Raw genomic sequence first — 16,230 nt, 5'->3', positions numbered from 1 at the left:
GGGCGTTTGTATTAAAAAAGTTCAAATTACCAACAAGTGTGTGTTTAACTAGTCCTCTCAGTCTTGGCTAAACGGCGCCCCCTGACGACGCCGAGCCTCTGGGACTAATAACGGACTATGTAAACGTCTGGATTCACTCTTTCAGACGTAGCCCTGTGCTAGTTTTCCCTCGAAATGTTAAAAGTAACTTCCAGCGGTTAGTGCGGAGAGTTGCTGCCGTTCTTCCTTGCCGAATCCGTTATGGCTTCAGTTGTACAGTGGGCGCTGTTGAGTCCCGCTCTGTAACGTCCTCCGGGTTTCTCAAACACTAGAGGGCGCTCCTGGGCCACAATCAAAGGCTTAAGCATTTGAGCAAAAACGGTAGTTTCTAAATGTTTTTGAATGTGAAAGAACATTAATTTTCTGAAAACAGAGCAGCGTAAAACATTTTAACACCACTATTATAATTTAAGAGCTTTTAAACGTATAGAATTTAAAACGCATGAGGCCTGTGAGCGCGAACACATCGGCCCTCGCTGTCTGTTTTCTGTAGAAAGGAGGAAACACACAGGCGGGTTTTCTTTGCCTTTTAGTGAAATGCGTCCTTCTGTTTCCTAAAATTAAAGAAAAGGTCTGGGCAAGTGATTAGAAACTATTATAACCTTTCATTTTTAATCGTTTAGCTCTGTTTACCCCTATTCATTAAGAACGTGGGTGCCCCTCTGGTGTTTTGCAGTCATGCCAGGATGCATAGAGGGCGCTAGTGAGCACCACTTTGAACACCAACATGACAAATGGGCCAGCAGCCTGCAGTCTGTGCACACGCACATGTAGCCTGTACTGCTAGTTTGTTGGTAGTGACTGGGCTAAAGTAGATTTTAATCACACACTAACGCTGTCTTTGACTCCACACAGAGGTCGGAGCCAGAATTTCATAATTTTCGACCTAAAAAGTAGGAAACACCATGCAGGCCTCCATGAAAGCAAGTATTGTTAACAAGCAGCAGCAGTCAATACATCATTAAAATACTGCTAAGTAAAAAGGGTCTCAAAAGTCACCCAGTACTGTAACCCCACCCCTGCTTTTAATCGCTGGGTTACATCCTGTCTTCAAAAGATGTTTGTGGTGACGTTGTCGATTCGCTTGACGCTTGCTCATTGAGTTTTACAGAAGCAGTATTCTCTAAAACGAGGTGAGCAAGTGGTAGAAGTGGTTGGCCAAAACAACACAGTGCAAGATGTCTGCCCGTTTGCTCTGTTGCCAGGTCTTTCTTAGGACTGTCCAGTGTGTTTTTATTTCACAGTTAAAAATGAGGACATTTCCGAGGCCACCAAAAACGGAGATGTCTGGCCACCCTTTGTCGTAGTTTAACTAACTACTATGCATATGTTGACCTATAGCGTCTTAAAGCCCGTGGGCCGAACTTAATCTAGACGACTGTTTGCTAAAAGTCATTTTAACATGATATCTAGTTATAAATCATTTCTGTTGATGGTTTGAGCAGCCATTTGACTACATACACTAAGTATTCAGTTTAGAACACCATTCCGACTTTCCAAGCAGGAATTTGCAGTTGAGGGGCATTTTCTTTGATTTTTCACTAGTCAGAGGTAAGGAATTCTGAGTTACGAGCCTCAGTTCAAACGCAGCATTAGGCCACAAATAGATTGTAGACCAAAAGTAATTGACCTAGAATACCTATATCCAAGGAGGAATGTATACCTGCATGTGAGTGTGTTTGTGTTCTACTTTGCAGCAGCTCTTCTCCAGAAGGCCATATGGGTCCTGCTGGGTTTCAGCCTGTCTCTCCTGCAGCCTTTGGCCTGCTGGTCCACAGTGCCACAGCATGGCTTAGCTCAGCTCTGTCCAACACACACTGCTGGGGCATGGGGCCAGAGTAAAACACACGCACACATCCAGGGCCTTGTGTCCTTGAGTTTAATATACATTATACGTCATCTTTTGGTCCTTCCTGATGGGCTTTGGAAATATTTTGTTACCTCAGGCTGCTTTGTGAGTTTTGCTATTGGATAGTGTCCCAAACATGTAAACATCACTTACTGGTCTAAGTGCATCTAATATGAGAGCAAATGTTTCTGAAGTGCTTTTCTGCAGCAGGTCTGTGGTGTTTAGTCCTTCGTGAACGTATGGGGAGCTGTGATACGGACCTGTGTTTTGTGCACTAGAGCCCTTTGAAAGTGAAACATGAAGCTTGCCAGACTCCGGCACTGATCTGCCTCACTTTACATCCCTCCCTGTGCAAAAGAAAAAGAAAAAAACACATCACTTTGATCTGATTACACAAGAGCTCTTTGGCTTCAGAATCACATTTGGCAGATAGGAGCTAGCACAGAAACAGACGAGTGAAGAAGAAAAAAGGTTGGAAAACCAGATGAGAAGGAAAAGTTTCAATGAACGGAGAGGGGAGGAGGAAGAGGAGGAGGAAGGCTGATCTGAAGGAAGGAAAGGTCCTCCAGGAGTATTTCTGCTCATACGTTTGGGCTGTGGGTAAGTGGGGTGGGGCTGAGGGAACAATGCAGACAGTCATGGTTCTCCAGCAGCCAGGCAGGGCCTCCAGATGTTTCCAGTCAACTTCACTGCTTGTGATAGACTTATGTAAAGCCATGGATGCATAGTTGATAATATTAGAGGACAGTAGATGACGTGTAGCTTCTATACCTGCTTCGCCACTCTGCTGTTTCTGGGACACTGGATGAACAAAACATCTAGGTGAGCCAAGTCCTGCTTTAGGTTGGGGGTTCCCACATGCACCAGATGTGAGCTTTGGGAGGGGCGAACATGTGGAGGAAGGAGGGTGGTTTTTTCATTGCTGAACCTGGCTGCGGTTTTCCAACGTTGGAATTTTTGCTTTACGGTCTCCAAGTGCAGCTGTTAAAACTCATCGCTCGCAAACTCGGACATGAGCTGTAGGCCAAACTGCGTGCTCACAGTCCTCTGACCTTCAGTCTGAGTTATTGAGATGTCAGCTGAGACTGCAGTTCTGGGAACCTGTTTCATTTTAATAGCTGGTTTTGTTCATCTGAAAGAAAATGTTCTATACTTTTCTATCTGAAGTGTAACAGCTTCACAAAAGACTGGTGGCTCCTAAGACTAAGGACAGCACAAACAGCACACCTGTCCTAAAAACAGACCAGAGCCCTTTTTACGGTAAACATACCAAATATACAGAGGTGTGTGTTACCACTGAGTTACCTGTACGTTGTACTTTTTTTTTTCATAAAAAAAAAGAAAAGTGCCAAACAAACAGTTTCTACGCCGATAGAGAGATGCTGGATGTAAGACGTACCACTGTAGTTTCTGTAGGAAGCAAAGATACTTGAGTATTAGTTGGGCATGATATACTTTTCTCCTGAAGGTTGTTTTTTGGAGGATTGGTTAAAGAGGAATTCCTCCATCTTTTTTTGTATCATTCAGTCATGAAAGTCATTCTGAGTGGTTTGGTGTGAAAATGTGGATGGCAGAGAATCTCATGGAAAATTAACCTTGAATGAAACTCATTTTGCAGAGGCGGTGAATGGAACGAGCTGTCGCGATGTCTACAATGCAAATATGGTCATTTTCTTTACCATCCAAAGTGACCAAACCTACACGTTTCTGAATATGTAAAAGTTGACAGCAGCAAAACAGGCAAATCTAAAGAGCTGTGTTTTCTTTGGGTACTATATTTGCCTTACACATTTTAAAATACTGTTTAGGCTAAAACCTTGTCTCAAAAGTATCATAAAACGATGTCTCAGGCATCAGACAATGTGTTCGAGATCGTTTTATTATATATTGATTTTCTGAGAGGTAGTTTTTAAATGCTTTGGACGTCTGGTTCCTATCACCACCACTGTGAAGAACTCTGGCTCAGTAGGTTTTATTTTTTAGAAACGACCCGTTTTAAACTCTGACCGGCTTTGTAAATCTTACCAGTCTACATTGCTTGAGGCATTATATCACTGGCCTAACAGCACTTTCACTTGTTTTAGGCTCCACGGACGGTCGCCGCACGAGAAAGTGCGCATGCGCGCGTCGAAGCAAGCGGTTCAGTTGGGTGACCGCTGAGTAGCTAAACCGAGCTCTGTGGCTAAAGCGCCGCAGTGGCTGAAGTGCGTGGAGCGTTTGAAAGCTCTCGGGTAGGTTTCGATGCTGGAGGACTGATCCTGCTGCACTGTTATGCAGCACAGCTCCGCCCAGTGGACACTCGGCTGCACTGCACTACAACTACCTCCGCTCTAGTCGCGCCTCTCCGCTTCTCCAACAGCGGAGTTCATCGCAAGGAGAAACCCGCACCAGCTAGACTAATCGGAACTGCGGAGAGAGGGAGAGACGGAGAGAGGGAGGCAGAGAGAGAAGGAGAGGAGATGCCGTTTTGCAAGCGCGCCATAGCGCCCAAAGATGTGTGCAAAAGTGCGCCGAAGGCTCGGGGCGCTATCTTCTCGGACTTGGTGGACGTGTGCGGCTTCACCCTGTGCTCCGCGCTCCGGCAGCTCGCGGATTTGTCCAGGCTTTCGGTCAGCATCTTGGAGGAGCTCGAGGGCGAACTCGCCTCCATTTGTCATCGCTCCGGGACGCTGGAGAGTAAAGTTATCAGTCTGCAAAGGCACATCTCAGTGCTCGCCAGCAAGCCGCCGCTGAAAAGTAAGACCCGCGCGTTTACTTCCAGTCTGAGTGGCCAGTCTGATTCCTCCATTGGTCACTTATTACTTTAAGTCAAGTTCAAGGCCGGTGTTGTCTTATCTGGGCGAAATATCTCAGCTGTTGCTGCTCTGTGCTCCAGTAGATGGGAGGCAGTGGACTGCTGGATGGCTTTAGGACAGTTCAGCATGTCTGGAAATGGCTTTTTATCACATTAGTTCACAGCTAAAAAGATGGTTCTTCAGGGGTTCTTTAGCAAGGGGAAGGTTCTGTTTAGAAACATGAGTTGTATATGGAAACATTTCATGCTCAAATGTTTCTTTGCACAGTGAAGTGGTTCTTCAGATTGATGGAGAACCTTTTTGAAAATGATTCTGTATCGCACCAAACGGGTTCTCACAGTAGCATAACCCCTTTTGCCTTTTCAAAAAAATTTATATACAAAACATTCTCCATCAATCTAAAGAAACATTTTCCCATGCAAAGAACCATTTAAGTATGAAATGCTTAGAAATCATGGCTCTAAATAGAACCACTGCCTTTAGTAAGGAACCCTTTTTGTTGTGTGTAGCACATATGAGTCTATTGCATTATGAGTTTTCTTCTTGCACAGTACATGAAAGAAGTTTAAATGGGGGATTCAGGTAGTAGGGGTCGCTGTGCCAAACTCTTGTTTATTCCAGCTTGTGCTTGCTAGTGTGATCCTTCTAGATGGGCAGGGTCTGTGACGTATAGAGGTGGGTGAGGTGACCATGTTTATCACTACAGTGAGAAATGACCTTACAATGCTCTGTTTTTCTGAGCTTATTGCGGATATTGTCATGATGAGGTGAATTCAGCTGTTCTTTCAAAATTTCTGTACAGTTCTATTGTTAAAATGTAAAGAATGGTATTCCAAATGGTCGGATGTGAAATTATACAATCTAGAGAAACTAACCCAGCCAGAATTGTTTGCCATGATGGTGATAGGAACCAGATGTCTGGCCTCTAGATGCCACCAAAAGCTACCTTGCAGAAAATGATAACACAAATTTGTCATGAATATGTTTCCTGATGCCTGGGTGATGGTTTTAGCAAAGTTTTAAGAGTGAAATGTATTTTTTAAACACTATATATATTCAGGGCAGAGAGGTACAAAATAAAATCTCACATATAGGTTCGCCGTTCATTTTAGATAATAGTAGATAAAATGACTATAATTGCACTGTAGACATTGAAACCCCTGGTTTCTGTTACTACCATTGTAAAGAACTTTGAGTCAGTAAGCTTCTCTACAGTGAACCGTTTTACATCAGATCAGTCTGGAGGAATTTTGTTACATCTCAGTGATTGCATTAAGATTTGTTTTAAATCCTTGGAGCTCCGCTTCAAACGAAACAACTACAGGCTTCATTACAAAGCAAGCATAATTAGGCCTGTTTAAATGCATTTAGTGCAGTGCAGTATGCGAATTGTTAAAGAAACATAGTCTATTTATTTCTGCTACTCTTGTTTTTAAATTTGGCAGAGCTGTTTCTTTTTTATCTCTTATAGAAAACCTCAGAAGAAGATGAAATATTACGATGCATATCATGAATGTTACAATTTTGCCATATTGCCCACCCAAACTATTTGCCCCACATTATCTTATTTGCTATTAATACGATGTCCCATTTTACCTGAATTCACCCCACTTTACACTGCTGTCACTTTTTTTCATTGTTTGGAGAAAAAGTAAACATGAAACCCGACCATGGTGCTTCTAATAAAAACGTACACAGAAGATTTTTTACTCTTGAATGGAGTAATCTGGCTCACTCTCATGGCATTTTTCGTCAGGTACTTATTGTGCACGTTTCTAATTGTGTGTTTTGGAGAAATGAGAACGGCCATAATAGACGTATGCGCCAACTCCCAGAGTGATGTTAATGAAAAGGAAGCGCTGTCTGTTTGCATCAATCTGCTGGGCGGCTGCCAACGGATACTATTAGGTTTTCCAAAATAATTAAGCTACAGTGCAGAGAGAGAGTGAAATGCCACAGGCATTTATTATGTGTCCACAAAAGATTTTAACCATAGAACGGCTATAGAGTCCAGTACAAGCAAGAGATTCACTCGCATAAACAAGAGAAATCTGTGTGGCCGGTGGAGTCATTTGACAGCACTCCAGATTTCAGGGTGAATAGACCTCTTGTCAGTCCTTAATTAACAGCAAACAAAGTACTCTGGACACTCCTTACAGCGTATTCATCTCCATCACATTCATCTGTCAAATTAACGATCATGAACTACACTATTTCCTCTTCATCTTTTTCATTTTCTGCTCCAGAGTTTTGGCATGCACTCCCTCTCATACCTCCTACGCTACTCAGTGTTGCTAAGCTGAAGAAGAGCAGAATATTTCCCTTGTCCGCTTCCTTTGTCTTAGTGGAGGAAACTACTTCTCAACTTTGTCCTTAATCCATCACAGCTGACCACAAGTGATGGCACAGTCCAACTTCAGCGTATCTTTTTCTGTCCTTATCAATCTTGTCTGATAGCTCACAGTAGAAATAGTAGATTAGGCCTATAAAGTTAACTGGAACACGACCCAACTGTATTTATTTAGGCTAATTGTTCCGTAATTGCCATGCTCTGACAAGTTCAAGATGCCGGAAACAGATGCCGATAGGCTGCAAATTCTTTGGCAGGGCTGCCTCTTCCTCCACAGTGTGGTAGTCCAGATCCCACTGGTGGCTGTCTGATGAGGACAGGAGGTGAAGCAGCAGCTTAGAGGCAGCAAATCCTTGGTCAGGTATTCCAAGTATTCCTCTATCCACGCTGGAAGTTGGGCGTGGCTAATGCTGCTTTAAATTGCAAGTGGGGCAGTAGATTTCTCCAAGGAGGAGATTGTTCATCCAACGTTCATGTGGCTTATGTGAGAGGCACCATGCATGAGTTTAACTATGCATGTTTAAAATTCACTTTACTTTTACGGATTTATTATATTTATAGTTTATTTGATTGTTTTTCGTTGTTTACCTGCTCGCTGCTGTGCTCCACCATGATGAAAATATCATTTATGTCACAGCTCAATTAATTTGTGATGCATCAAAAATTTTGATGACCTTGAAGGCCATTCTTGTGGTGCCTGCTGGTGAAAAACATAGTTTAACACATAAAACCAAGACCACATGAAAGCAGGGTAAAGCCATTCATGTGTATGGAATAGTGAGGGAAGTATAACACACTAGTTTATGTTTCAGTGTGTAATGTGTTTCGTGTCATAGGATAGTGTAATGCAGTGAGCATTATTTCTAGATCAAACTAACATAGACAAATAGAAGGAAGTGATAGAAACCGTAGGCCTAAATACACTGAAAAAGCTTTATTGGCTAGTTTCTTCAACTAACACACTGCACTTGATTGGCTGAGAAAATGTAGTGAGAGTATAGCAGGGATACCAACTGGCCCTGTCTCTAACTCGCATCTAAGATATAAATAGGTGGAAATGCTATCTCTGTCTTCATTTCCAGCTTGACAGTTCCTCGCTTTGGTCCTCCACTGCTGAGTCTTTTTTTCTTGGGAACAATGGGCAGGGCAAGGATTCACTCAAGGGGAATCTGGGGTACAAGTTTGTTTGGTGAATGGTTTCCAAGTGCACAGCTTGTTGTTATAACTAAGCCTTTCACAATTATTACATAAGTGTCTGATCCCAATTAATTAAGCTCACTGCAAACAGAATTGGGACCTGTGTGGTCAAAATACATGTAAGAAAAAAGCAAAAAAACACATTTATTGAGACACGTTATTGGTCTTATGAAAAACAGTGAAACATCTTACTGGTGTTAAAACACCTTCAGGGCAGTAGTGAGTAATGTTTGTTTATTTGAGCTTAAGCTGTGTCTGTCATCAGTTTGGAGCTGCTAAGTATCAACAGCTAGGAAGCAAGATAGCAAATCAGCCTGTTTGGCCACCTCAGGATTGTACTTTAAGAGTTGTGTGCAATGGAAAAGGAGGACAATAAGATTGTTAATTGCCATTATTTATATTGCCTTTAGTCATCAGGTAAAACTATGTGGGTGTAGCACGGCAAAAATACATTGGGAAATATGCCGATTAGAGGTATGTGATATGGCAAAAATGTAGTTTTGCAATACTTCAGGATGTTTCTATGATACGCGAAATGTCACAGTATATTTTTTCTGACATCTGATAAACTGGAAAAGGCAAAGTAGTGCTACATTAAAAATACTATCAAAGACGATGAATACAGTGATATATTCACTGTTTCACCTACTGTGAGGCACTAAATCCAAGTAAACAGGCCAAAATCATACTCTCTTTGTAATCAGACATGCAGTTGGTCAGTTTTTAAAGACTGACGATGGCCATGATATGCTCAGAGAAGCATATTTGACATATTGCCCAGCCCTACATTAAATATGCATCATTTGGGAATCAGTAACATTAACAAGCTCTCTGTTATTGAGTCAGCAGGGTGAATCCCACATACATTAGAAAGAACAGGCTACAATTACTACAATACTACGATATCCACAGTATACTCAGAAAAGCATACTGTGCTGGAATTTAACATGATAACAATAAACCTTGTCATTTTGCCCACCTTTATAATGAACTCTAATAGTTTGACTGCATATATTGCTAGACATTAGCAATTCCTTATTTGGATAACCAACCAGATATCACTACAAAAATCACTGTGGAACCATGATACTGAGCCTGCATTATAAGCAGCTGGGAGACTAAGTGACTAATCCAGGATCAATTAATAGTGGATGAGGACGGTGCTTGTTGTGGTTCAGGGAGGCTAGTGAGACTGATCACTAACTCACTGCCATGTGTTGAAAGTCAGTAGAAATCAAGTCCAAGTTTCAAAACATACCGTTCACTCCCCATACATTTTATATAAACTTTAAAAAGCCTGTTTTGAATGAATTGTTTTTGTGATGTCATGCTTCCAGCCTATTAAGGCCACATCAGTTTAGTCGCGCCTCTTCATGCTGGGGTTATATGGAGTATTTCTTCTCGGTGTGCTTTTGAATGAAGGACAATACAGGGCAGCCAATCAGCTCTGTTGTGGTTACTTATCACACAGAAACAAAAACAGCCAATTCTATTCTATAAAGATAAATTAATTATAACTGTTTTTGGTAGATACACCCTCAGGAGCATCATGAGTGGAGCTGGAGGTGAAAAGTAAGATTGCAAGGGAAAAGAAGGAAGATACAGGCCCTTTAACTTTCCTACGCAGTCCAACATGACACATCCCTTTCTTTCTGTCTGTTCTCATCACTTACTTAAGGCATATCACAGTGATCGACATGCTTGAATATTTTCCAAACCCTTGTGTGGTCTAAGGTCCAAGGCTCCACTATTTCTCTACTGTGAAATTCAGTCAAACAGTGTATATGGAGCTTGTGACATATGCATTTATTTTTCCTTGTTGAGAGTTTCACTCAAACACTCAAGGCAAGGGTCTTAATGTATAGCTCATTCATGCTTATAGAGAGTCTAGCCTTGAGATTAATAATGTATGGACTAATGGGTTTGAAGATTAATTGTGACAGGAGCCTGTTCTGAAGACAGACACACTGCTATAGCTTTTTTCTGGCTGAGGAGAACTAGTGTTCTTTTTTTATGTGTCGTTTTGTAGTCAGAAAGATTAAGTGCAGTCGTAATGAGAAGGAGAGAATGAGAAAAAGAAAAGGCTGAGTGAAGTGAGAAGAGGGGCAGAAAGAGTGAACCTGAAAGTTAGGGAGTGAGAGGAAGTGAGAGTGAGTAGGAGAGATAGTGGGAGTGATAGAGAGAGAGAGAGAAAGTGGGCCTTGCCTGAATAGAGTGAGGGAAATCGTTCTAGCGGGAAAGATAAATTCAGGTGAAATGCAGAAGAAACTATTAACAACTTCCTGCCTTGGCCGTGTGCCCGAGTCCCCTCTTGTGTGCTGCAAAACTTTTTTTTCTTTTTTTTCTGTAATTCAAATCATGTCATTTTTCTCCTCTTTTGCTCTCTTGGCTCAGCCTCTGGTTTCCGTGGCAACATTCCAGCTGTGTTACATGCCAAAAGAAAGCCACATCAACCTTTTTGTCTTAAAGACTTAAGCGAGGCATCATGTGCGGAGGAATGTCTCAACCAGAAGTTAATGTAGTTCTACATTAACCTCCCTGTAACGCCTTCATTCTGGACTCTTCTTGGCCCTTACGTCCCTTTCAAGGATGCAACAGCGAGCACAAAAGGAATCAATTTGTCAACTGAAATGAAAAGCAACAGTTGCGCAACAGGTCCAGAGCTGCACTTCCAAGCGCTCTCTCTCTCCTTCTCCTCCATGTCTCTCTCTCTCCTTCACTCACTCTCACTTACTCTTGCTGTCTTGTGCTCTTGTCTTTCTCTCTCACTTTCTTTGTCTTTCTCTCTCAGTCTCATACTCTCACTCTTTCTTGCTTTCTTCTCTCTTTCTTACTCACTTTCTCTCTCTTTCTATCTCCTTTTCTTCTCTCTCCCTCGCTTTCTATCTCCCTCCCTACCTCTATCTGTCTCTCTCACATACTCTCTGCCTTGCTTGCTCACTTTTCTCTCACTTTCTTGCTTTTTCTCTTTTTGTATTTCTCTTTTTCTCTGTCTTTCACTCTTTTTTCTCTCTCTCTGTCTCATACTCTCGCTCCTTCTTGCTCTCTTCTCACTCTTTCTCACTCCTTTTCTTCTCTCTCACTTTCTCATGTTCTTTCTCTCTCCCTCCCACTCTCTGTCTCTCTCACATACTCTCTGCCTTGCTTGCTCGCTTTTCTCACTTTCTTGCTTACTCTCTCTGTATTTCTCTTCTTCTCTGTCTGTACATCTCTCTCAATCTCTCTCTCTCTCTCTCTCTCTCTCTCTCTCTCTCTCTCTCTCTCATGGGAAAGTCATGCCTGGTGGCGTGTTGTGGGGTTTACATGGCTGCATGGCTGGGCTGTCATTTTGACTAAAACAGTAACTGCATTAGTGTTCGTTATGATGTCATCTCGCCTCAGGGAAAAGTTTCATAACAAAACGTGTGTCAGTCTGCAGGCTACATTAAGACCCTGTCCTTAAAGCGGAAGAAAATCTGTGTTTGTGTGCTTGTATAAACTCAGTCATGATGTTTTTTTCAGAGTGGAGTGTGAGTATGTGTGTAGGCGTATCTGTTTTCATTCATTTTCAGGACAGAAGTGTTCTGACTGTGTAGGAAAACCAGAGTGTTTTTTAAATCACAAAAGCACCATGTTTAGTTCTTTAAAACTGAAATGCTAAAACTATTTTGGATGTTAATGTTAAGATTAGGGTTAAGACACATATAATACATATGCCCTTATGTATAAAAACAAGCGAATGTGTGTGTTTTATGTTGAACATGTGCAGTACAGCATTTGTCTTTCCTGGTCTTGTGTCCTGTCAGACTCTGGCCAGTGGTGCAGATTCTCTTGGCTGCAGAGTGTCTGGCTCTGGGGCTGATGACACACACCATGTGGCTCTCTGTTGCACTGTATTTACTCCCACTCTGACACAACATTGTAACAGTGCAACAGAGGTCCATATGCACTGTGTCAGAACAAAATCTCATATCTATGAAACTTTAGAATAAGATTTTTTTTTCTTAACGTAAACTTACAAATTTTAACTTATATAAAAAAAAATATTTTTTTTACTTTACCATAAAGAAAATGTAATGTGATCAGCCTATTAATTAAGAATCGGTCACATAGTAAAAAACATTTTTTTCTAAAAATGGGTAAAATGAAATTTTATGAGTGATGATTATTTCCACATTCCAGGACTGAAAGCTGAAAAAAAACAGGGAGAGTGAACATAATATCAATATCAAGTGTCTCTGTATCATTATTGATAGGAATAACACACCAGCGCTGAACATTTGTTTTCCTGAAATACTCACCATTTACATTGTCAGTCCAAACTTTAGGCCCACCTGTTTTCTTTCTAAATGTTTTTGAAGTAAATGAGTGTTTTCTTTGTCAGTTTATAGAACTTTAACACACTGCAAAACTGAAGGTGCAACACCTATTTTATTCCCTTAATGTGTGTCAGCAGACTAGTCTTGATCATGAAATTTTAGCTGACATTTAATTGCCATATAAACATTGCCAATTACCAGTTTAACTCCTTTTCATGGTACCCATAAAATGCAGTTTCTGTCTGTTTGTCCCCCTTTTTTATTTAAAACATTGATGGAACATATTGTGATTGAAACATGTAAGATTTACAAAACCTGAGGTGAACTGGATCATCAAGTCAGCATCCATAAAAATTATATTATTGTGCTTAATGCTGTTTTTTATTGTGGCATTTGTGCTCTCTTTTTTGATATCAAGCTGCAATTGTGCTGTCCGTGTGCCGGCTGTCTTTTTGGGGAGTTTTCACAGCGGGGGCAGGCCCAGGTCATCAAGTTATCAGCTCCTGGGCTCAAATGTTTGGTAGATCTTTACCTGGCTGTGTTTTTTTTTTACTATATCACATCTGGTTATGAAGCACCTTTGTGGCAGCATAGTAATCTTGGTGTTGGGCACATCAGCATGTGTTTTATGTTGTGTTTTATGTTGCCTGAACCACTAAACTAAAAAAACAAAACAGCTGTTTTGACTTGCGGTAGGAACTTTATTACTGGCACAGCAAAAAAATAAATAACTTGCATGTTTTTTTCCTGTCGAGACTAAACAATTGCAAGATTACGCACACATTCACAAAAAAAAAAAAAAAACAGGTTAACATAAACCCAATAACAAATCCAAAACTTTCCTTTAAAGTGTGCATCTGCTCTTCACAAGCAAAACATCGACCCTTATAAAGGTGACACAGTAAAATCTAAAATCTGCAGCTGAAATGCACATAATAAAAATGGAAGAAAGCATCAGACCTTAAAACCCAAACCTTCCAGCATCCTAGGCTAAAGCATACTGCCATTACATGTCTTTTCCCATCTTACCTCTGATGACTTTATGCGAAGTAGACATTTCGCACATCACTGCTGACAAAGGATGATACAGCTTTGTTTCAAACTTGAGTGGTGACTTTTTATGTTTAACTTTAGAAATAGTAGTCCAAATTTTTTATTTAGTTAATTTTTTGGTGTGCCAGTCATAAAGTTTTTTACCGCAAGTCAGAACATCTGTTTTGTTAAGCTGGGCCTAAGGAGGGGGTTCTTACTGCCTCCCTTTCACTCCTTATTGTTCCCTAGTTAATCCGTTAACAGTTTTACAGGGAAGAAATGTTTTATTTTCTTGTATAATGAAAATGTTTTAAATAAGTCTGCAGAAAGACGTTAATTGTCTTTTTTGTTCTTTGAATGCTATTGTATGTAGGTAATGCTATTAAGGCGTTAAGCTATACAAGCTTAAAGTGGCCAGATTGGATAATTATTCCAAGTCAGTACTTAGTAGCTCCCAACTGACACTGATGACAGACACAGCTCAAACTCAAATAAACAAACATCACTCACCTCTGCCTTCTAAAGGTGTTAGCAGCAGTTAGATGGTTTTTGTAAGAACTGTGACTGTGTCTCAGTAAATGTGTTTTCTACCTTCTTATATTTAGATGTATTTATCTCATCCAAACAGCTGAAACGCACTCAATTCACATTCTGTTTGTTCTAACATAAACATATCATTGTGAAAGTTAATGACTGTGGAAGATAATTGAAATCATCTTAAATAATTGTGATGCGGATATTATGTACCATTTATGACAGGCCTAAATGTCAGCATTCATCAGCACTCAAACCTTTCAGCTGTTTAAACCACCTATATATTTTCAATATATGCTTTTAACAACATTTTAGAAAAAAGAACTGTCAAATTATTATTTAGGCAAAACCTACTCTTCTTGCCAAGGAAGACACTTTGATGACCATGAAGCTAAATGTTATAAAATATACCCATGGTCTTAGCAAACTGCTGCTTATGTTAACAGCAGGTACTTAAGATAAAGGTTATATAGAAATCAAACTTTACTACTTTCATAAGAAGACAAGGTGTCTGCAAAGTCAGTGTAGTCCAGACATTGCTGTCTCTTCTTTCTGTGATTTGTTTTGCTGAGATTAGCTCTGCACATCTCGAAAGTGCAGGACACTTCACAGAACATGATTAGGTGGCCGGAAATGTTGTTCGTACTGTCCATTTTTAATGGTAGGACCTGTATCAGCTTTTCCATTACTTTACCAAATACTGTTCCTTTCCTTTCCTTCGCCATATTTTGACAGGGCTTTGGAAAAGACAGTCTCTCTCACACCACTGATCCTGCTCTGTGTTTACTCTTTCCGCTCCTCTCAGATTCCTATCGTCACAGAGTACAGAGCTCCACTTCCTTTAGACCCTGACACGCACACTCCACACCAGAGTTCACATACTTACAGTATGTCACAGCTGATCCTTGTTTGGAAGAGACTTTTCAAGGTTGGTTTTGTTGTAATATTTGATTTTTTTGGACTTAAGTAGGTAGTTCCTCTTTAATAGAAGCATTCCATAGACTTGAGCTAGCACATGATAAATCACTGCACACAGATTTTACATCCCTGTCACCATAGCAATAAAGCCAATGGACTTATCCATGCTCCAGCCACAAATGTGTCCTTTCGTTGCAACTGTTGTGAGGTTGGACAAACTTTACTGAACATTGGTAAAAATCCAATTCAAACTTCAGAGAAATTGTAGTGCCCAATTAAGTTGTTGTCAAAACACCTCAATTTACAAATATTTGTGGCAAATTAATGATTGTCATTTCCCAGTGCCTACTTAGCCACATCAGTATCCTCTAGCTCAATGGTGTAGCATTTTAAACTGGAAACTCATCATTATATGGTGACGCTAAACAAAATACACTAAATTTTATGATTAAAGTTGAGTGAGATTTCCAATGTTCTGTGAAGCTTGTCCAACTTGGAAACAGTTTCTACAAACAATGCATTTGTACAAGGAGAATAGATTCATTTGGCCCCACCATTTACCAAATTTCATAGCATAGGAACTCTAGGGCAGTTGGTGTTAAGGGTGTTTATTGTGACACTTGACTCTCTAAATGGTCCCATATACTGTTAATACTACTTAGTACGCAGTTTGGTGATCTGTAATAGCTGGGCATTAGTCTCTGAGGATATATCTTTTAACTACTACAGAAAGCCCAAAAAGCTGTAGAGGTGTGTGCTTTGCAGAACAGGATGCATGACTTCAACGGTTTCAACATCAACCTCAGAAGATACTTGATAGCTGAGTGTTGAAGCTATTGCCAGTGACTGACCCATAGACAACGTGAGATGCGCCTGTGAATTGTGGCAGTAAGACTACTTCAGATGGTCAGTAATCTGTCTGGCTGGGTGATGAGACTTTCTGTGTGGAAACCAAAGCTGATTCACTGAGTGCCAATGTGACATCAGCTCAGTCCAGCAGTACAAGAAATGTTAAATTCTCTTTTGTTCTCCTCTCCTTTTTACCTGGCTAGCAGAGGTGTTACTAGGATGCTACCTTTGGGTGGGCATTTGAATTATTTGGGTGGGCAACAACCATGATTCTTTTCCTAAATAGGGTATGTAAACAATGCCATAGTTAAATGGTGGCAGGCAAAAGGAATACAATTGCAGTATCAGATTTTTGTAGGGGGGTCTGGG

The 16,230-nt window shown here is 40.7% G+C and overlaps 1 protein-coding gene across 2 annotated transcripts in view; it reads left to right on the top strand.

The window, feature by feature from the left end:
* Positions 1-4,081: 4,081 nt before the first annotated feature.
* nhsl2 (NHS-like 2) overlaps positions 4,082-16,230 on the top strand; it is a 111,656-nt gene continuing 99,507 nt past the window's right edge. For both annotated transcript variants that reach the window (XM_037534552.1, XM_017699684.2), the window contains exon 1: positions 4,082-4,624. In XM_037534552.1, coding sequence (XP_037390449.1) covers positions 4,348-4,624 — 277 coding nt within the window. In that variant the 5' untranslated portion in view covers positions 4,082-4,347. The remainder of the gene's footprint in view (positions 4,625-16,230) is intronic.

Source organism: Pygocentrus nattereri, chromosome 2, assembly GCF_015220715.1.
Source record: "Pygocentrus nattereri isolate fPygNat1 chromosome 2, fPygNat1.pri, whole genome shotgun sequence".
NCBI classification, from domain to species: Eukaryota; Metazoa; Chordata; class Actinopteri; order Characiformes; family Serrasalmidae; genus Pygocentrus; species Pygocentrus nattereri.
This window is presented reverse-complemented; position numbering and strand designations above follow the sequence as displayed.